The sequence below is a fragment of the Antechinus flavipes genome, chromosome 3 (genome assembly GCF_016432865.1).
Source record: "Antechinus flavipes isolate AdamAnt ecotype Samford, QLD, Australia chromosome 3, AdamAnt_v2, whole genome shotgun sequence".
Lineage (NCBI taxonomy): Eukaryota > Metazoa > Chordata > Mammalia > Dasyuromorphia > Dasyuridae > Antechinus > Antechinus flavipes.
This window is the reverse complement of record NC_067400.1, coordinates 623676806-623698516: the sequence shown is the minus strand read 5'-3', so window position 1 is coordinate 623698516 and position 21711 is coordinate 623676806. Positions and strand designations below refer to the sequence as shown.

Below are 21711 nucleotides of genomic sequence, written 5' to 3'. Positions count from 1 at the left end.
CAGCTCCTGAGAGGAAAAATGGCTCACAGGTATAGACTTCCCCCATGCCAACCATGGACAGCTCCTGAGAGGAAGAAATGACTCACAGGCAATGATTTCCCCCATGGCTACCATGGACAGCTCCTGAGAGGAAGAAATGGCTCACAGGTACAAACTTCGCCCATGGCAACCATGGACAGCTCCTGACAGGAAGGAATGGCTCACAGGTACAGACTTCCCCCATGCCAACCATGGACAGCTTCCTAGAGAAGGAGATGGCCCATAGGTAAGCGTTTCCTTTTTCTCCCTCACTCCCCAAGCCAAAAGGAGAACTCCACTCTGTTCTCCTCTGCTTTGTCTTCTGAACGGAGAAGGGATGCTCAGAGGACTGAGAGTAGGCGATTCTTCTCTTGTACAGGCGTCACAAAAGCTGCCTCCTGAGTTCCCTCCTGACAACAGCTTCCAACAGTCTCCTCACTAGAAACTAGTGATTACTCTTTTCCTTTACTAAGGTGTCCCAGGAAGGAATAGACTTTTCCCTTGTCAAAACCAATGCCCTGCATATGTCTAGGATCAGACCCCCTTCCATCTTCTCTGGGCAATTTCTCCCTAGTCGTTCCCTCTTTCCAGGAATTAATTCCTCTATATCTCTTGGTTGCTTGCTAGCTGCCTACAAACACACCCTCCACATTCAATTCTGAAAAATTTAAATCTGCCCTGACTCTGCTGTTCCCTTCAGCTGTCCTTTTTTTTTTTTTTATAGGCAATCTCCTGGATAAGACCATTTTTGTTTATGACTTTCTCTATTTTTCACTCATTTCTCCTCTCCTTTCTCTCTGGCTCCTGACATCCTCACTCCATTGAAACTGTTTTCTCCCAAGTTGTCAGTTATCTCTTTTTTTCTCAGTGGAATCTCTTTTCTTGGTCCTCATCCTTTTGAATTCTTTCTCCTGCCCTGAATGCTATTGACTAATGCCTCCTCCCAGTTGGTCTCTCCTCTCTGGGTTTCTATTATTCTGTTGCCTCTTGGCTCTCCTCCCGGCCACCTCCATATTCTTCCTAGGTCATTTTTGCAGGATAAGCTTCCATATCACACTCTTGAACTTTTGCTGCCGAAGATTGTCTGTCTTGCCATCTTTTCTCTCTTTAAACTCTCAGTGATTTCACTAAGTGTTCATTTAGCTTCTCCATGCACATGACTCCCAGGTCTATGTCACCAACTTCAATCTCTTTGCTGAGCCCTAGAACCCCACCACTACCTGCCAGTTTGACAGTTCTGTTTGCATGTTTGTGACTATCTCCAAGTCATCTTGGACAAAATAGATTTACTCTCTCATGTCACAATAATGTTTCTTATTTCTTTGGAAGGCACCCCAGGCACCTAGAGTCAGCATCTCAGGGTGTTTCTCCCCCGACGCCTTCTGTCCATCATTTACTTATTTTTTCCAGTTCTCATTCCATTACATCTCTCTCACCCATCCCCATCCTATCATCCACCCAGTTACAATTCATAGTTAGTTCATGTCCTCATCACCTCTCCCCTGGATAACTGCAGGTGCATCATCCTCTCTCCAAAGCACTCTCTACAGTTTCTAAAATGGCATTCCTTTAGTCCAGGTTTGACCAAGTCATTCTTTATGTTTCCACCCCCCCCCCCCAGGTTTCAAATCTTATTTTCAAATTCAATTTTATTTCGTTTCCAGCTTCAATTTTTTCTCCTCCTTTCTTTCCATCCACTACCCAGTGAGAAAGTAGGAAAAACAAAGCTCATTATAATATGTAGAATCATGTAAAATAAATCTCCCTATTTGCCATATTGAAAAGAAAATCTCTTTTGACCGATTTTCTGAGTCTATCCACTTTCTCTGGAAAGGGAGAGCTTAATTTCCCATGAGTCATCTGGAATTGTGTTTGGATGTTGGGGGTTGATGCAAATTTCTGGGTTTCTCCTGCTTTCTTCATCCTCTGTCTCTCTTGTCTGCTGTCTCCAATGTACTACTTAGTTGCCTCCCATATTACTTTTGATAAACCTGATCACATTGCTCAGGAACCTCAGTGAGAAGCCAGGACTGCATCGAAGTGCAGGCAAGAAGTGTGTCTTGTGGAATATAAAAATTGGCTGTACTAGGAAAAATAGGTTGGGATTCATATGTGGCCAATCATGCTTCTTTCTGACAATTACTGACTATGTGACCTCTTAGTGTACTGTTTTCTTGTTGTAAATAAACCGATTCTTTGCCACGAACCTCATGCCTGTATTTACTGGAGTTTGTGAATTCTTTCACAAAGCCAGACATCAGCCAAGGGGATCCCATTGCTGTTCGGGGATCTCTCAGCCCTCGTTTCTGACACCTCATCATGTACACACATATATTTTTTTCATGAGGAAACTTCCTGCATAAGTGAGAATTTGAGTTCCTACTGCAACAGAGACAGAAGTTGTCTTAGCACTGTGTTCTTCACTATCATTGTGTCTTTAAGTTTATTCCCACTATTTTTACCTCTCAACTCCTCCAGGAATTTTTTGTGTATTTATTGGAGAGTGAATCCCAAACTTTTTTGAGAAATGTCCCATAAAGTTTGATCACGAAAAGGTATTTCAAATCATTATTGATCGGAGACAACTCTGAGATACCACAACACACCTCTCAGATCTGCTAAGATGACAGGAAAATATAATGAGAAATGTTGGAAGGGATGTGGGAAAACTGGGACACTGACACATTGTTGGTGGAGTTGGTGGAGTTGTGAACTGATCCAACCATTCTGGAGAGCAATTTGGAATTATGCTCAAAAAGTTATCAAACTGTGCATAATCTTTAACCCATCAGTGTTGCTACTGGGCTTATATCCCAAAGAGATCTTAAAGGAGGGAAAGGGACCTGTATGAGCCAAAATGTTTGTGGCAGCTCTTTTTGTAGGGGCCAAAAACTGGAAACTGAGTGGATGCCCATCCATTGGAGAATGGGGGAATAGATTGTGGTATATGAATATTATGGAATATTATTGTTCTGTAAGAAATGACCAGCAGGATGATGCCAGAGAGGCCTGGAGAAGCTTACAGGAACTGATGCTAAGTGAAATGAGCAGGACCAGGAGATCAATGTACATTTAAACTATACCATATGAGGACCAGTTCTGATGGAAGTGGGTCTCTTCTGCAATGAAAGCATCCAAATCAGTTCCAATTGATCAGTGATGAGGGTTAACAGCAATGGGTCCCCCTTGGATGGTTCCTAATGAATACAGACTTGAGGTTTGTGGCAAAAATGGGTTTATTTACAGTAAGAAAACAGCTTGCTCAGTGGGCAAAATCCTGTGAGGATATTTTTGCAAAGATTTCAGCACAGATGGTTTACAATGAGAAGAATTGACTCAGTGCACTTTCCTGATTAGGAATCGACAGCAATGGACGGACAGGTCCCTGCTTATATTGGGGTTTGCCCTGACCCCGAGTCAGGAGCAGTTCCAAGGACTAATCTTCAATTCAACAGAGAGGGGTGATTATGCCCCTGACCAAGGTCTCCAATACAATGAGATTACTTCTCTGGGAGTTTCCCTTATGAAGGAGTGGGCCCCTCCCAGAGGGTTTGAGACTCAGGAGCCCCCTTCCCCCACAGATAAAAGGGGATACAGATGGCCTCAGTAGCAGAAGGACCAAGGGCTGGAGCCATGGTGGTGGATGAGAAAAGGGCCTAGTGAGGCTGGATGAATGACCTCTGGGATGACGGGGGAGGGAGGCTGCTTGCTTTTTGCCCAAGATCACATCCCTAAGTCCGTCTAGACATGGCTCATAAGGAGGCCAAAATACATGTCTTTGTCTTCTCCTCTCGGCACCTGTCATTTCCAAGGGAGACTTTGACTCCTGCCGGGAGGGAAGAAGCAGCAGCTTAAAACAGGAGTCTACAGGAAACATCTTTTAGCTTCAAGCACTCCCGGTCTCCATCCTCAGTGGGAAGGAGGGCCCCAAGCTGCCTATGGGGGGCTGGGCTCCCTTCCCTCCAAATGCCAATTCCACAGTGAATACACTCAGCCAGTAGCAAAGAACCATTTATGCAGGTGAACGGCAGCACGGAACGGAGAGAAGGGATCCATGGGAGCACAGGGGGCAGGTAAACGGGTAAAGGTCTTTCTCCCCCTGAGAAGGAGGTGGCTCAACTCAGCCAGAAGAAGGAGAGCTGAGTCTCAGCCAAGGGGAAATTCCCCCAGGACCCAGTGGAGACGGGCAGCTCCTGTCCTGGGAGCTTCTCCCTGGCAGGGGCTGGAATGGCGCCTTTCTCCAGCAGCTGGATAACAGAAGAGGGGATGTCTCTTCTCTCCCCCCTTCCTCCCCCCCACTGACTCCACTCACATCTCCCCCAGGCAGGGCCATGGAGCAAAATCTGGACCTCTGAGGAGAGAATCAGGACCACTGGCCCTTTGGGGGAAGGGCGCCCTCTGGGGGCACTGGTGGTCACAGGCAAGGGGCACATTGAGCATCTGAGACAAGAGCCTCGGGCTGTGATGAAGCAGCTCCAGGTGGCAGCGAGGGCAGCGCCTTTAGATCCCACAGGAAGGTTGACTCTGGTCTCAGGAGCCCTGGGGTGCAAATGCCTTCTTGTGAACGTCAGGGAGCCGGGTCTGCAACTCCAGGCAGAGGCGAGAGGAGAGCTCGGGATGGGGGCAGGGAGAGCGTTTGTGGGCAGGGCCAGCGGAGGGCGGGCTTGTCCCGGGCGTGGGGAATCTGATTTGGGAGACGTCCGGAGGGAAGCAGGGGGTCCTACCGCTGGTCAGGGTGGGCCTAGGGCCCCCAGAGCCATGATGGCCAAAGGCGTGTGGGAGGAGGCTCAGGTGGATGGCTCCTGCCGGACCCTTGATGGGGATGGTGTGAACACTCGCCACCCAATGATGAGATTGGTGTAGACCCCCTAAATGCCTCTGTCTGGGTGTGGGCAGGACTCCGGGAGTCTTTCGGATACGCACTTTCAGGGCCCCCCAGCCCCGCCTTCCCTTCTGTCAGAAGATGCGGGAGCCCCCCCTGGGCATCCCCTGCAGCTGTTCCAGGCTTCAGCCAGCAGGACCCCCAGGAGGACGAGCACCAGCCCGGCCAGACTGAGGCGGATGACGTTGCCCAGCGTGTAATCCTGGGCTGCAGGACCTGGGAGGGGAGAGAAGTCACTGGGAGAGGGACACGGCCCCCCCGATCTCGAGCTCCCTTCCGGGGGCCAGGATTCCTCTCATCCCAGGCCCGGCCCCAGCCCCTGTCCCTGGGCTGGGAGTCCTGGTCACTCCCTGGCTGAGAGGCTGGGGAAGGGGCTGGGGGTGGGGCCCTGAGGGAAAAACCTGAAGGAGGGGCTGAGGCAGCTTTCTTCCCCTATTCCTCCCCCTCAGGGCTTCCTCTGCAGGCCCCCGAGTCAGGCCCAGGTCCCTCTTCCCCTCGCCCTCACTTCCTCTCCTCCCCCTCCTTCTTCATCTTCTGCCATGTTGGGACCAGCTCGGGGAGTGGGCAGAGCATGAAGCTTGTGGGGAGGAAGAGCCGAGTTCAGATCCCACCTCAGCCACTTCCTCTCTGTGTGAGCCTGGCCATGCCAGGGATGGCAGAAGCAGAGCCCCCTCCCCATAGTTCCTGCTGTGGCTGCGTGGGTGAGGGGTGGGCAGGCCCCCGGGGACTGATGGGGAAGAGAGAGAAGGAAGCAGGCTTGGGGCTGCCTCCTCCATCTCTGCTCCCACCTCCCCAGCCCCTTCCTGGCAGCCATGTTCCTCCTTCCCAGCTTGGAGTTCCTCCTGCCTGTGTCCCAGGCCTCCATCCCTCCTCACTCTCTGAGACAGGAGGGACCCAGCTTAGGCTGCAGGAGCAGGAGAGGAACAGAGACTCCCTCCCTGTGCTGAGGATGCCTGTTACTCACTGGGTGGGGAGGGGGTCAGAGCTTGGGTGCCTCCAGGGCTGTGGGGGAGGGGAGGATACTTTGAGGTTCCAGGCGCAAAGAGGAGAAAGGTTGAGTGGCTTGTGGGTATTACTCTACCCCACCGAGTCACCCCCAGCCTACTTTGCCATCATCCAGCCCCTTTCCTGGGACCTGGAGATATTGTCTGTATGTGGGTAACTGGACTGGCAGCCAATGGGGAGGGGTCTAGAGGTGAGGGAGCAGAGGTCCCAGAGTCTGGGGCCTTCTCTGAGCAAGACCCATTGCCCAGACCCTCCCTGCCTCCCTCTGAGCCTCCCCCCTGCCCTCCTGGCCCCTGGGGGCCCCTGGGACTGGGCCTGAGCAGGCAGTCTTGTTCCCCTGGACCAGGCAGGGCTGGGAGGGAGGGGGAGGGCCGGGGTCTCTCACCTGTGACCCTGAGCTCCAGGGGGTCACTGGGGGCTGACCACTCACGGGGGTAGAGACTCTGAAAGCTGTAGCATCTGTACATCCCTCCGTGGGTGGAGTTCACAGCAGGGATGGTGAAACTGGCCTGAGAGCCCCTTGCACGGGGCTGGGCCGGGGCCTGGGTGACCTGTGCTCCGTCCTTGTACAGGACACACTGATCTTGGGGCAGCTGCGAATGGCACTGGAGGATCACGGCCTGTCCTGGGGCCACCGTGGAGCTGGGCCAGGCTGAGAGGGAGGGTGAAGGATATCTACCTGGGGGACAGAGGCGGAAGTTAGGGCTCTAAGGCTTCTCTTTCAGGGTGGGGGCAGATCTGGTTGCTGAGGGGGTGGGGGTGGGGTTGGCCTTTGTCTACCTAGACCCCAGCCTGGGGCTGAAGGAAGAAAGGAAATCTCCCAGCTTTTTGGGTAGAAGAATGATCTTGGAAACAAGTGAGTAGGGACAGACAGAGACAGAGACAGAGACAGAGAGAGACAGAGAGAGAGAGACAGAGACAGAGAGAGACAGAGACAGAGAGAGAGAAACAGAGAGAGAGACAGAGAGAGACAGAGAGAGAGAGACAGAGAGAGAGAGACAGAGAGAGACAGAGACAGAGAGAGAGAGACAGAGAGAGAGAGACAGAGAGAGACAGAGACAGAGAGAGACAGAGAGAGAGAAACAGAGAGAGAGAGACAGAGAGACAGAGAGAGAGAGACAGAGAGAGACAGAGAGAGAGAGAGAGAGACAGAGACAGAGAGACAGAGACAGAGAGAGTGAGAGAGACAGACCGACACAGAGAGAGACAGAGACAGAGAGAGAGACAGAGACAGACAGACAAATTTGGGTCAGTTCTGGGAAAGGAGCCTCGGTCACCTCCCTGGCAGGGGGCTGGGAGCCCCAGGCCCTGGTCCTCTCTCATAGAATCTCTGCCTTGGGGGAGGGTTGTAGAGGGGGCAGTTATGGCCGGTTATGGCCCGAGTGGGCTGGCTGTCACCCCCAATCAGAGGCTGCTGTCCTGCAGACCCCGGGCAGGTCCCTGGGAAAGACGATAAGAGGCTTGGCTGGGATTCCCGGTTCCCTTTTATCCCGACCTCCCGCAGAGACCCCTGAGGCTACCCAGAGGAGACCCCCCTTTTTTTCTCCCCCCCCTCCTAGGTCTGGCCTGGGGGAGGGCACAGAGCAGCAGCCGGCCCCTCCCCTTTCCTCTGGCTTGAGAGAGGGAAGCAGCAGCTTTGTCTGGGCTCCTGAGCCCCGATGAACCTCCCACCTCCACTCTGGCCCAAGATGGGACCTGACTGAGGCAGCTGGAGGTGCAGAGTCTGGAGCCCTGGCCTGGAGTCAGGAAGGTCCTGAGTTCAAATCCAGCCTCAGACATTTCCCAGCGAGTTGATCCCGGGTTAGTCACTTCCTCTGTGTTTGCCTCAGTTCCCACCCTTCCCTCTTCCCCCCCCTCCTGTATAAGATGGGGATAGCCCCCATCAGTCAGAGTTATCATGAGACAGTAATGTTAAGTGCTTGGCACACAGTAGGTGCTGCATAAATGCTGACTCCCTTCCCCACTTCTAGTCCCAGAGGGAGAGCAGAGGCTGGGACAAGGTAGAGGACAGAAGGGCAGGGTCAGAGGGCAGCTTGGGACCAGGCAGGGCTGGGGAGGAGCTCAGGGGCTGCTGGGACCCCGCGCCAGCCCTGCCTGAGGGAAGGAGTGACCGGGACTTCCTCACCCGTGACCACCAGCTCCAGGGGGTCACTGAGCTCTGACCAGAAGGACGCTGTTCTGTAGTAGCAGAAGTAGGTCCCGGCGTCATTCAGTGTCATCCGTGGGATGGAAAACTCGACCTCATCTTCTTGTGACGGCTCAGAGCCAATAAGTTGGAATCCAGATCCCAGATATTTCACCAGAAAGTATTCAGCAGCCCCCGGTGACCCCCGGCACCTGAAGATCACCCTTCTCCCGAGGGGCACCAGGGACCCATTCTTTGCCCTGAGGGAGGGTCTGGGGAGCTTGTCTGGAAGGGAATGAGAGCTGTCAGCTCCAGGGGATCCCCCTGCTCTCCGCTCCCCCGAACTGGGTCCCCCCTTCAAGCCCTGCCAGTCCAGCCCAGACCCCTCACCTCCCTCTCTGGGGGAGCTGTCTTCTGGGGGCAGGAAGGGGAGGAAGAGAGGAGGGAGTGGGTAGGGACTCACCTTCCTGCGCCCTCGTCCTGTGGCCCAGACACAGCCCTGGCAGAGAGGACTCGGTCAGTCCCCACTCCCTCCTCCCCTTCTCCCCCCACTCCCCAAGCTTCCAGCTCCTCTCCCCCTCTCCCCCATCTTGCTGGCTGATCTCTGGCTTGTCAGGCCCCTTCTTCCGCACAAAATGGGGGTGGGGTGGGCGGGACCTGGGGCTCTGAAATGTCCCCTCCATCGTGAGGGCTTCGTGGGACTCACCAAGGCACAGCAGGGCAGAGAGGGCGGGGCTCATGGTGGTCCCAGTGGGAGGGGGGCTGCTGGCTGACCCAGACCGAGGCACAGGACGCGAGCAGGGCTGGCTCTGCTCTGAGGTTCCCAAACTTCCCCTTCCTCTTTGTGGGTGCTGCCTCCTTGCTGGCCCCAGGCTGTGGGGGTGGGGTGGGAGCGGTCACCTTGTGACAGATGGAGCGATTCTTGCTAATTCAGGCCCCAGAACCCAGGAAAGATCCCCGGGGAAGCGTGAGGTGTCAGCCTCCCAAAACCCCCCCAAATGGCAGGCGTTGGGCTCCTTGGGGTCTGTGAATCTGACCCTGGGGACCAGGTCCTGCCTTCAGCCTGAACCCTGCCCCCAGCCCTGGCTCTCTGAGACTGGGCCCAATCCCAACCCAGCAGAGCCTTCTCAGGTGCTGGTCACTAAGGGGTTAAAGCTAAACCTCCAGATAAGGGGCTGCTCCCTTAGGGCCCCGGGGCGTCTGTTCTGAATTTTCCCCAAGAACCTTATTGTCTCCAGCCCATCCTCGGCCGGCCTGGGCCTCTGCCTTCTGTGGATGGGAGGCCTGGGACTCCCCGCTGGCCCCAGACTGGAGGGTTAAGTCCCGGGACAGGAAGCCTCCTTTTGGGGTGTATGGGGTGCTCAGGGAGAAGCTGCTCCTCCAGTGCTCCAGCTGCTCATCTGTCCTTGGGGTTCACAAGTCAGACAATTCTGTGGCTGCAGGAAGCTGTGGTGCCCCCTTTGGCTGCTGGGCGTGCGATTGAACCCCAAACTTATTGGGGCTCAGGGCAAGGTTTGCAAGGTGCCTGAAAAGAATTGTAGCCTTAGACCTTTTTCAAAACCAGAGGCAAAGATTTTGTGACACTGCTGGAAGGAGACTCATTTCCCAAAGGGACTTTTAGCCATTAACAGGGAGGAAGACAAAGGTTAAGTTCCTTAGAGGAAGTGGCCATTAAGAAGGGCAAGGATGCCTGAGGCAGGCGAGGGGCCTGGAGGGTTTGTGCCCTACATAATGGGGGCGCTTCTGATGAGGCCTCGGAGAAGGGGGGACAAGTAGGTTCTTTTATGGAGGAAAACAAGCTCAGAGGTTGCCATCGTAACCTGGCCATCTGACTGACCACAGGATCTGGGCCCAGGAGAATCTTGTCAATGCAAGGAAGTGGAGAAGGCCCAAAGCCCCACTCAAGAAGCAAAGGTCCATCTAAGGAGTCAGTGCTTCTCCCTGCGTGTCTCAGGCAGTGCCCTGGATGGCAGGTCAGGCCTCTCCCTGGGAGCCCCCCAGCCCACAAACACCTGGCCTCCCTTTGCTGGGTCCCTTTCGCCCCCTCATGGCCACATCTGGCAAAACCTTTCTTGCAGCGGCCTAAGCCCGGTTGAGGGTAACCACTGGTACTGGAGGGGGATCCCTGGCAGAGAAGAAGCCAACTTTCCATGGCAGAATGGGAGGGTGAGCACAACTTGTTCCCAAGGCCCCGAAGGAGGCGGGAGCCGGCTCCGTGGGAGCTTAGAGGTGGGTCAGACCCGGAAGGTGCCACGGGCTCCACTCAGTTATTCTTCAAAGTCCCCCAGGACTCCCACACGTCAGAGATTCCGCTTAATGTCTTTTATGTTTAACCTCACCTGGTGCAAAGGATCAATCATCAAACGGAAGAGGGGACCCCCAAATCCTGGAAATCCTTAAAGGAGAAAATCTCCTTCCACTCTGCCTCAGTGAGGGGCCCCGCCCCATGGACAAACAGTTCCATGCTTTTGAGCTTCTGTGGAAAGAGCCAGGGGCTCAGATACAGAAGCTTGTAGGAGTTCATAAAGGGGGAGACCAATACCCTAAAAGTCAGGGATCCAGGCAGGACAACAGCCCCACAGACAGAGCTGACGATAGGTGGGGTTACAGGGAACCGAGGGAGAGCTTTAAGTCTAGGCAAAGGCCGGAGGCAGAGAGGTGCCGTCCTAGGAACTTTACAGAGGGAGAACAGGGCTTCTTGCTCGCAAACCACCAAGGAGATACACGGAACAGAAAGGTCTTGGGAGGGGGAACAAAGGAGGAGAGCATCAAAAAACTGGAGGAGAACAGAGTCCTTAAAATCTCACGGGGACAAGTCCTGCTTGAATATTCGTGAGAAATAAGTCGGTGACTCAGTGAATCCCTGTGTCAGGGAAGTCCAGGTGTATTGGCACCTTCCCAGGGAAAAGTAAACGTGATTTTATTTTCCCAGAGAAAAGCAAATATGATTTGGCTTTCAGGGGCAATGGGATGGAGAACAAGGTCAGAGGTCAACCACCATGAAATGAGTGGCTCAAGGTGGTACAAGTTGAAGCAGAGAATGAGGGTCGGGGGCTACAGGTACTCAGGCTATTGCAGCAGCATTAACTGCTCTTCCATGACTCTAATTTGGACCTAGTTCTCTTTCCTTTGCCTCTGAATACGCTTTATTATAGTGGTCCCATTCAAGAGACTGAGTTCCTTATTCTTTTGAAAATTATTATTTGAAAATTATTGACAGAACATATGCATGGGTAATTTTTCTTTTTTTCACAATTATAACTTTTTATTGACAGAACCCATGCCTGGGTAATTTTTTACAGCATTATCCCTTGCACTCACTTCTGTTCCGACTTTTCCCCTCCCTCCCACCCTTCACCCCCTTCCCCAGATGGCAAACTGTCCTATACATGTTAAATAGGTTACAGTATATCCTAGATACAATATATGTTTGTAGAACCGAACAGTTCTCTTGTTGCACAGGGAGAATTGGATTCAGAAGGTAGAAATAATCCGGGAAGAAAAACCAAAATGCAAACAGTTTACATTCATTTCCTGTGGGTAATTTTTCAGCACTGACCCTTGCAATAACTTCTATTCCAACTTTTCCCTTCCTTCCCTCCACCCCCTCCACTAGATGGCAGGCCATCTCATACATGTTAAATGTTAAAATGTATCTTAAATACAATACATGGATACATGTTTATACAGTTCTCTTGTTGCACAAGAAAAATCGGATTCAGAAAGGTAAAAATAACCTGGGAATAAAACCAGAAATATAAGCTGTCCACACTCATTTCCCAGTGTTCTTTCACTGGATGTAGCTGGTTCTGTTCGTCACTGATCAATTGGACGAGGTCCTTATTCTTTAGCTTCTGCCTTAAATACTCTAACTTGATTTGATCCAAACTGATCCAACAAGGCCAGCAAAGTTTAGGGTCATCACTACTCAACTCAACCCAATCTTAGCAGCAGAGACAGTCGGAACGCTGTTTCTTATGCATTTGCAAGGCACACGTTTGTTCTGAGACCTGCCCGAACTTCCCTTTTGTCTTTACCACACATCTGTCCCATTTTAAAGGTGAACACGCAAAGAAAATAATAGCACTCAATTACGGAGTAGACATTGTACACAAACACAAGGACCGCATAAAGGAATGTGATAATGTAACAACGCAAACGCAAATAATCCACAGTTAGCAATTCACTTAGGGTACAGGAGTAAACATTTAACAATTCTAACCGAGCATGCGATGAAACTGCTCATTTCAACTGGTTTCAACCACACACAAAACTAACCACATAAGCAATTCTTACAGAAATAAAATGGACAGAACCTGGACCTTGCGGTCCATAGCCGGACATGCATTTCTAAAAGAGAAAAGACGCATGCAAAAGCCAACCCGTGCACAAAAACAAAACAGGTCTCACCAAATTGATCCATTAATGACAAAAATGATCCCCATTGAGACAAGGGTCTCATGGAAAAAAACAGGCTCGATCAAAGACTTGGGCCATAAGTAGAGTGAGAGTTGGAGCAGTGAAACGGCCACACTAATGGACTCGTGACTCTGGAAAAATGGTCCAGTGTTTAGAGAATAAGCAGTGGTTTAATTAATCACTTTCAGAATGAGGAATACAGTTTACAAACTGGCAGTTCTCCTGTGTTGCCCACAGATCATAAACGGGAAGGGAAGGGAAAGGTGGGTGACAATACAATCAGTGTCAGGGCCTGACACTTTCCCATGACGAGTCCAGGAATCCAGGACAACATGGGTGTTCTCCTGGCTTGTGGAAACAGTTTGTAAGTGATTGTTCCAAATCGTGGGGATGGTTGCTTGGTGTGGGGGATGGGAGTCGAGTTCTGTGATGGGAACAAATTCTACAATCTGTGAGTCACTTCGCCTCGCATACCCAACATTGCTCAGGAATGACTTGATCATTTCAAGCTGCCTTGTAGGACTGCCTCCCAGGCCAGAAGAGGCAGCTCTGAGAGATCAAATTTATTTGAATATTTATTACACATCATCTTTAATTTTTTTTATTATTATAGTTTTTTATATACAAAGCATATGCATGAGTAATTTTTCAACATTGATCCTTGCAAAAACTTCTGTTTCAACGTTTCCCCTCCTTCCCTCCACCCCCTCCCCTCTATGGCAGGTGGTCCCATACAGCACATGTCATCTTGATAATGATGAAGATCACAATAATTTTTCCTCACTCCTAATAAGAAAATAGAGGATTAAAAAGAGAGGGCTGTGCTTGTGGCATGCCACAATGAATGAATCCATCTAATCAGTCAGCTAAGAGCTTTAGACGAGAGATGCAAGTGTTTGCACGTGCTTTCTGTAATACAATCTATTGAATATTTCTGCATACTTATTAATTTACCACATCAGTAGTTAAGGATGAAGGTCGATATGCCTTATCCTGATATTCAAAATACTTAGCTGCTGGTGCTTGGGAGGAGGGCACAGAGAAACCAGAATTGAGTGATCCTACTATGTACCAGGTTCTATAGAAGCATTATCTCACTTTATCCTCAAAGCCCCCCTGGGAGGAAGGTGCTATTCGACTGAGGCCACCTTAGGGATGAAGTGACTCGCCTAAGGAGACAAGTTCTAGAAGTTTCTGAGGTTGGATTCGAACTCAAGTCTTCCTGACTCCAGTTCTGAGGCTCTATCCAATGAACCACCTGTTCCTTAGCAGGGTAGATAGAGAGACACAAAGGGTGATGCAGTAGGATCTTCTAGGTCCTATTTGGGCTCAGAAAAGTACAGGCAAGGATATTCCACTCTCAGGAACAAGCTCCCACTTAAGGCAACCTTGGACAGCTCCTGAGCGGAAGAAATGGCTCCCAGGTACAGACTTCCCCCATGGCAACCCTGGAGCTCCTGAGAGGAAGAAATGGCTCACAGGTACAGACACTCCTGAGAGGAAGAAATGGCTCACAGGTAAAGATTTCCCCCATGGCAACCATGGACAGCTCCTGAGAGGAAGAAATGGACAGCTCCCGCGAGAAGGAGATGGCCCATAGGTAAACGCTTCCTTTTTCTTCCTCATTCCCCAAGCCAAAATGAGAAATCCACTCTGTTCTCCTCTGCTTTGTCTTCTGAACGGAGAAGGGATGCTCAGAGGGCTGAGAGTAGGCGATTCTTCTCTTGTACAGGCGTCACAAAAGCTGCCTCCTGAATTCCCTCCTGATAAGAGCCTCCAACAGTCTCCTCACTAGAAACCAGTAAGTGATTACTCTTTTCCTTGACTAAGGTGTCCCAGGAAGGAATGGACTTTTCCCTTGTCAAAACCAATGGCCTCCATATGTCTTGGATCAGACCCCCTTCCATCTTTTCTGGGCAATTTTTCCCTAGTCATTCCTTCCCTCATGGAATTAATTCCTCCCTATCTCCTGGTTGCTTCCTAGCTGCCTACAAATATGCCCTCCACATTCAATTCTGAAAAACGAATCTAAATCGGCCCTGACTCTACTGTTCCCTTCAGCTTTCCTTTGTTTATAGGCAATCTCTTGGATAAGACCATTTTTGTTTATGACTTTCTCAATTTTTCACTCATTTCTCCTCTCCTTTCTCTCTGTCTCCAGACATCCTCACTCCATTGAAAGTGTTTTCTCCCAAGTTGTCAGTTATCTCTTTTCTTCTCAGTGGAATCTCTTTTCTTGCTATCCATCCTTTTTGCTATTGACCAATCCCTCCTCCCAGGAGGTCTCTCCTCTCTTTTTCTGTGATTCTGTTGTCATTTGCACCTCCTCCCCACCAACTCCATATACTTCCTAAGTCATTTTTGCAGGATACACTTCCATATCACACTCTTGAACTGTTTGCTGCCCAAGACTGTCTGTGGTGCCTTCTTTTCTCTCTTTAAACTCTCAGTGATTTCACTAAGTGTTCATTTAGCTTCTCCATACACATGACTCCCAGGTCTATGTCACCAACTTCAATCTCTTTGCTGAGCCCTAGAACCCCACCACTACCTGCCAGTTTGACAGTTCTGTTTGCATGTTTGTGACTATCTCCAAATCATCTTGGACAAAATAGATTTATTGTCTCATGTCACAATAATGTTTCTTATTTCTTTAGAAGGCACCCCAGGCACCTAGAGTCAGCCTCTCAGGGTCTTTCTCCACCCGACCCCTTCTGTCAATCATTTACTTATTTTTTTTTTGCCAGTTCTCATTCCATTACATCTCTCTCACCCATCCCCATCCTATCATCCACCCAGTTACAATTCATAGTTAGTTCATGTCCTCATCACCTCTCCCCTGGATAACTGCAGGTGCATCATCCTCTCTCCAAACCACTCTCTACAGTTTCTAAAATGGCATTCCTTTAGCCCAGTTCTGACTAAGTCATTCTTCATGTCCTCCCCCCGCTCCCGGCTTAGAATCTTATTTTCAAATTCAATTTTATTTTGTTTCCAGCTTCAATTTTTTCCCCTCCTTTCTTTCCATTCACTACCCAGTGGAAAAGTAGGAAAAACAAAGTTCATTATAATATGTATAATCATGTAGAATAAATCTCCCTATTTTCCATGTTCAAAAGAAAATGTCTTTTGACCTATTTTCTGAGTCTATCCACTCTCTCTTGACAGGGATCGCTTAATTCCCCATGAGGCATGTGGAACTGTGTTTGGATGCTGGGGGTTGATGCAAATTTCTGGGTTTCTCCTGCTTTCTCCATCCTCTGTCTCTTTTGTCTGCTCTCTCCAATGTACTACCTAGTTGCCTCCCATATAACTTTATAATCCTGTGAGGATATTTTTGCAAAGATTTCAGCACAGATGGTTTACAGTGAGAAGAACCGACTTCTCAGTGCACTTTCCTGATTAGGAATCGACAGCAATGGACGGACAGGTCCCTGGTTATATTGGGGTTTGCCCTGACCCTGAGTCGGGAGCAGTTCCAAGGACTAATCTTCAATTCAACAGAGAGGGGTGATTATGCCCCTGGCCCAGGTCTCCAATACAATGAGATTACTTCTCTGGGAGTTTCCCTTATGAAGGAGTGGGCCCCTCCCAGAGGGTTTGAGACTCAGGAGCCCCCTTCCCCCACAGATAAAAGGGGATACAGATGGCCTCAGTAGCAGAAGGACCAAGTGCTGGAGCCATGGTGGTGGATGAGAAAAGGCCCTAGTGAGGCTGGATGAATGACCTCTAGGATGACGGGGGAGGGAGGCTGCTTGCTTTTTGCCCAAGATCACATCCCTAAGTCCGTCTAGACATGGCTCATAAGGAGGCCACAATACATGTCTTTGTCATCTCCTCTCGGCACCTGTCATTTCCAAGGGAGACTTTGACTCCTGCCGGGAGGGAAGAAGCAGCAGCTTAAACATTGTGAGTCTACAGGAAACACCTTTTAGCTTCAAGCCCTCCCGGTCTCTATCCCTCACTGGGCAAGGAGGGCCCCAAGCTGCCTATGGGAGGCTGGGCTCCCTTCCCTCCAAATGCCAATTCCACAGTGAATACACTCAGCCAGTAGCAAAGAACCATTTATGCAGGTGAACGGCAGCACGGAACCGAGAGAAGGGATCCATGGGAGCACATGGGGCAGGTAAACGGGTAAAGGCCTTTCTCCCCCTGAGAAGGAGGTGGCTCAGTTCAGCCAGAAGAAGGAGAGCTGAGTCTCAGCCAAGGGGAAATTCCCCCAGGACCCAGTGGAGACGGGCAGCTCCTGTCCTGGGTGCTTCTCCCTGGCAGGGGCTGGAATGGCGCCTTTCTCCAGCAGCTGGATAACAGAAGAGCGGATGTCTCTTCTCTCCCTCCTTTTTGCCCCGCACTGACTCCACTCACATCTCCCCCAGGCAGGGCCATGGAGCAAAATCTGGACCTTTGAGGAGAGAATCAGGACCACTGGCCCTTTGGGGGAAGGGCGCCCTCTGGGGGCACTGGTGGTCACGGGCAAGGGGCACGTTGAGCATCTGAGACAAGAGCCTCAGGCTGTGATGAAGCAGCTCCAGGTGGCAGCGAGGGCAGCGCCTTTAGATCCACAGGAAAGTTGACTCTGGTCTCAGGAGCCCTGGGGTGCAAATGCCTTCTTGTGAACGTCAGGAGCCGGGTCTGCAACTCCAGGCAGCGGCGAGAGGAGAGCTCGGGATGGGGGCAGGGAGAGCGTTTGGGGGTGGGGCCAGCGGAGGGCGGGCTTGTCCCGGGCGTGGGGAATCTGATTTGGGAGAGATCGGGAGGGAAGCAGGGGGTCCTGCTGCTGGTCAGGGTGGGCCTAGGGCCCCCAGAGCCATGATGGCCAAAGGCGTGCGGGAGGAGGCTCAGGTGGATTGCTCCCGCTGTACCCATGATGGGGATGGTGTGGACACTCGCCACCCAATGATAAGACTGGTGTAGACCCCCCCAAATGCTGGGCCCTTTCTCCGTCTGGGTGTGGGCAGGACTCCGGGAGTCTTTCGGATACGCACTTTCAGGGCCCCCCAGCCCCGCCTTCCCTTCTGTCAGAAGATGCGGGAGCCCCCCCTGGGCATCCCCTGCAGCTGTTCCAGGCTTCAGCCAGCAGGACCCCCAGGAGGACGAGCACCAGCCCTGCCAGACTGAGGCGGATGACGTTGCCCAGCGTGTAATCCTGGGCTCCAGGACCTGGGAGAGGGAGAGAAGTCACTGGGAGAGGGACATGGCCCCCTGATCTCGAGCTCCCATCGGGGGGCCAGGATTCCTCTCATCCCAGGCTCGGCCCCAGCCCCTGTCCCTGGGCTGGGAGGCTGGGGAAGGGGCTGAGGGCGGGGCCCTGGGAGAGAAGACTGAGGGAGGGGCTGAGGCAGCTTCCTTCCCCAATTCCTCCCCCTCAGGGCTTCCTCTGCAGGCCCCCGAGTCAGGCCCAGGTCCCTCTTCCCCTCGCCCTCATTTCCTCTCCTTCCCCTCCTTCTCCGTCTCCCGCCATGTTGGGACCAGCCCAGGGAGTGGGCAGAGCATGAAGCTTGTGGGGAGGAAGAGCCAAGGTTAGATCCCACCTCAGCCACTTCCTCTCTGTGTGAGCCTGGCCATGCCAGGGATGGCAGAAGCAGAGCTCCCTCCCCATAGTCCCTGCTGTGGCTGCGTGGGGTGAGGGGGGGGAAGCCCTGGGGATTGATGGGGAAGAGAGAGAAGGAAGCAGACTTGGGGCTGCCCCGCCCTCTCTGCTCCCACCTCCCCAGCCCCTTCCTGGCAGCCATGTTCCTCCTTCCCAGCTTGGAGTTCCTCCTGCCTGTGTCCCAGGCCTCCATCCCTCCTCATGCTCTGAGACAGGGGGGACCCAGCCCTGGCTTAGGCTGCAGGAGCAGGAGAGGAACAGAGACTCCCTCCCTGTGCTGAGGATGCCTGTTACTCACTGGGTGGGGAGGGGGTCAGAGCTTGGGTGCCTCCAGGGCTGTAGGGGAGGGGAGGATCCTTTGAGGTTCCTGGAACAAAGAGGGAGAAGAGTGAGGGGCTTGTGGGTATTATTTTCCCCTACTGGCTCAGCCCTGGCCTCCTCAACCCCCTTTCCTGGGACCTGGAGATATTGTCTGTGTGGGTAACTGGACTGGCAGCCAATGGGGAGGCCCCTAGAGGTGAGGGAGCAGAGGCCCCAGAGTCTGGGGCCTTCTCTGAGCCCAGACCCTCCCTGCCTCCCTCTGAGTCCCCCCCCCCCCCCAGCCCTCCTGGCCTCTGGAGGCTTCTGTGGCAGGGCCCTGAGCAGGCAGCGTGGTGTCCCAGGGAGGGAGCTTAGCAGGGCTGGGAGGAGGGGGAGGGCTGGGGTCTCTCACCTGTGACCCTGAGCTCCAGGGGGTCACTGGGGGATGACCACTCACGGGGGGAGAAACTCCGAAAGCTGTAGCATCGGTATGTCCCTCCATGGGTGGAGTTCACAGCAGGGATGGAGAAATCGGCCTGAGAGCCCTGAGCAAGGAGCTGGGCCGGGGCTTTGGTGACTTGTTCTCCGTCCTTGTACAGGGCAGAGCGGTCATAGCGATTCCCTGAATAGCACTGGAGGGTCACGGCCTGTCCTTCGGTCACCGCGGAGCTGGGCCAGGCCGAGATGGAGGGCGAGTCATAGCGGTCTGCGGGAGGAGGGGCCGGAGTTAGGGCTGGAAGGCTTCTTCTTTTGGCGGGGGGCAGATCTGGCTGCCGGGGGGGGGCTGGGCCTGCCTGGACCCCAGGATGGGCTGGAGAGTTAACTCACACCCAGAAAAGGACAAATGTTGCAGGTTTTGGGGTAGGAAAAGGGCCTTGGAAACCTCTGGGGGAAGAAAGGAAAGTGGGTGGTTGAGTAGGGGGAGGGAAAAAGCCAGAGGGAAGGAAGAGAGAGAAGGAAAGAGAGTGGGGAGAAACAGAGAAGGGGGAGGGAAGGAGGAAGGGAGAGACAGACAGAAACAGAAACACCCCCTCCCACCCTCCCTGTGCCTAGGTCTGAGCTGGGGGAGGACCCAGAGCAGCAGGACGCCCCTCCACTCTTCTTTGGCTTCAGAGGGTCAGGGCTGGGAGGGGGAGATGACCCACCAGTTCTGTCTGGACTCCTGAGCCCTAAGCAGAACCTCCTGCCTCTACTTTGTCCCCAAATGGGACCTGACTGAGGCAGCTGGAGGTGCAGAGGCCAAAGCCCTGGCCTGGTGTGAGGAAGTTCCTGAGTTCAAATCCTGCCTCAAACACTTTCCAGGAAGATGATCCTAGGCTAGTCACTTCCTCTCTGTTCACCTCAGTTTTCCCACCTGTAAGATGGGATTGAGCTGGCAGTTATTGTGAGGCTCTCATGGTATAATAATGTAAAGGGCTTGGCACACAGTAGGTGCTGCATAAATGCTGACTCCTTTCCCCCACTTCTAGCCCCAGGGGAGAGCAGAGGCCGGGACAAGGGAAAGGACGGAAGGGCAGGGACAGAGGGCAGCTTGGGACCAGGCTGGGCTGGGGAGGAGCTCAGGGGCTGCTGGGACCCCGCGCCAGCCCTGCCTGAGGGAAGGAGTGACCGGGACTTCCTCACCCGTGGCCACCAGCTCCAGGGGATCACTGCGCTCTGACCAGAGGGACGCTTTTCTGTAGTAGCAGAAATAGGTCCCGGCGTCATTCAGTGTCATCCGTGGGATGGAAAACTCGACCTCATCTTCCTGTGACAGCTCGGAGTCGATACGTTGGAATTCAGATCCCACATATTTCTCCAGAAAGTATTCAGCAGCCCCCGGTGACCCCCGGCACCTGAAGGTCACCCTTCTCCCGAGGGGCCCCAGGGACCCATTCTCTGCCCTGAGCGAGGGTTTGGGGAGCTCGTCTGCAAGGGAATGAGAGGTGTCAGGCAGGGAATCCCTCTGTCTATGCTCCCCTGAACTGGGTCCCCCCTTCAAGCCGTGGATCCCCCCCCCACCTCCCTCTCCTGGAGAGCTGTCTGCTCTGGGGGGGGGGAGGGGAGGAAGAGAGAGGTGGAGAGGGGGAAGGACTCACCTTCCTGTGCTCTTATCCTGTGGCCCAGACACAGCCCTGGCAGAGAGGACCCTGATTACTGTCCGTCAGTCCCCACACCCTCCCCACCCAGGCCCCCCAGAGCAAGGAGACAGGACCTAGAACCTGGCTCAGAGACCCCCCCTTCCAGCTCCTCTCCCTCCCCCATCTTGCCAGGCCCCTTTTCCCCCACAAAATGGGGGTGGGGCGGGCAGGACCTGGGGCTCTGTAACGTCCCCTCCATCGTGGGGGCTTCCTAGGACTCACCGAGGCACAGCAGGGCAGAGAGGGCGGGGCTCATGGTGGTCCCAGTGGGAGGGGGGCTGCTGGCCGACCCGGACCAAGGCACAGGACGCAAGCAGGGCTGGCTCTGCTCTGAGGTTCCCAAGCTTCCCCTTCCTCCTTGTGGGTGCTGCCTCCTTGCTGGCCCCAGGCTGTGGGGGAGGGGTGGGGGCGGTCACCTTGTGACAGATGGAGCAATTCTTGCTTTTTTGGTGCTGATTCCGGCCTCAGAACCTGGGAGAGATCCTCAGGGAAGTGTGAGGTGTCAGCCTCAGTGTGTCCCCCGCCCCCTCCCAATTGGCAGGTGTTGGGCTCCTTGGGGTCTGTGAATCTGACCCTGGGGACCAGACCCTGCCCCAGCCCTGGCTCTCTGAGACTGGTCTCAATCCCCAGCCCAGCAGAGGCTTCCCGGGTGTGGGTCACTAAGGGGTTAAAGTAAAACCTCCAAATAACAGGCTGTTGGGGGGGCTGCTTGGGGAGCTGCTGCCTTAGGGCCCCGGGGCGTCTGTTCTGAATTTTCCCCAAGAACCTTATTGTCTCCAGCCCATCCTCGGGCCGGCCTGGGCCTCTGCCTTCTGTGGATGGGAGGCCTGGGACTCCCCGCTGGCCCCAGAGGGTTAAGTCCCAGGTCACGATGCCTCCTTTTGGGGTGTATGGGGTGCTCAGGGAGAAGCTGCTCCTCCAGTGCTCCAGCTGCTCATCTGTCCTTGGGGTTCACAAGTCAGACAATTCTGTGGCTCCAGGAAGCTGTGGCGCCCCCTGTGGCTGCTGGGCTGTGCGATTGGACCCCAAACTTATTGGGGCTCAGGGCGAGGTTTGCAAGGTGCCTCAAAACTATTGGAGCCTTAGGCCTTTTTCAAAGCCAGAGGCAAAGATTTTGGGACACTGCTGGGAGGAGACTCATTTCCCAAAGGGACTTTTAGCCATTAACAGGGAGGAAGACAGAGGTTAAGTTCCTTAGAGGAAGCGGCCATTAAGAAGGGCAAGGATGCCTAAGGCAGGCGAGGGGCCTGGA

The 21711-nt window shown here is 53.2% G+C and overlaps 2 protein-coding genes across 4 annotated transcripts in view; both read right to left on the bottom strand.

The window, feature by feature from the left end:
* The window catches only part of LOC127556503 (platelet glycoprotein VI-like), a 73412-nt gene extending 52616 nt beyond the window's left edge, over positions 1-20796 (bottom strand). For 2 of the 3 annotated variants that reach the window (XM_051989700.1, XM_051989699.1), the window contains exons 1-5: positions 20682-20796; positions 20418-20453; positions 20078-20247; positions 8031-8145; positions 6291-6584 (exon numbers count right to left, since the gene is read on the bottom strand). In XM_051989700.1, the coding sequence (XP_051845660.1) occupies positions 6291-6584; positions 8031-8145; positions 20078-20247; positions 20418-20453; positions 20682-20715 (649 nt within the window). In that variant the 5' untranslated portion in view covers positions 20716-20796. Of the gene's footprint in view, positions 1-6290; positions 6585-8030; positions 8146-17434; positions 17610-18337; positions 18407-18751; positions 19046-19962; positions 20248-20417; positions 20454-20681 lie in introns of all 3 variants that reach the window. The other variant, XM_051989698.1, reaches the window with a different exon arrangement.
* Positions 16498-21711, bottom strand: part of LOC127557616 (leukocyte immunoglobulin-like receptor subfamily A member 6) — a 65063-nt gene continuing 59849 nt past the window's right edge. Inside the window, exon 13 of the mRNA XM_051990926.1 lies at positions 16498-17040. The gene's annotated coding sequence lies outside the window, so the exon portion shown is untranslated. The remainder of the gene's footprint in view (positions 17041-21711) is intronic.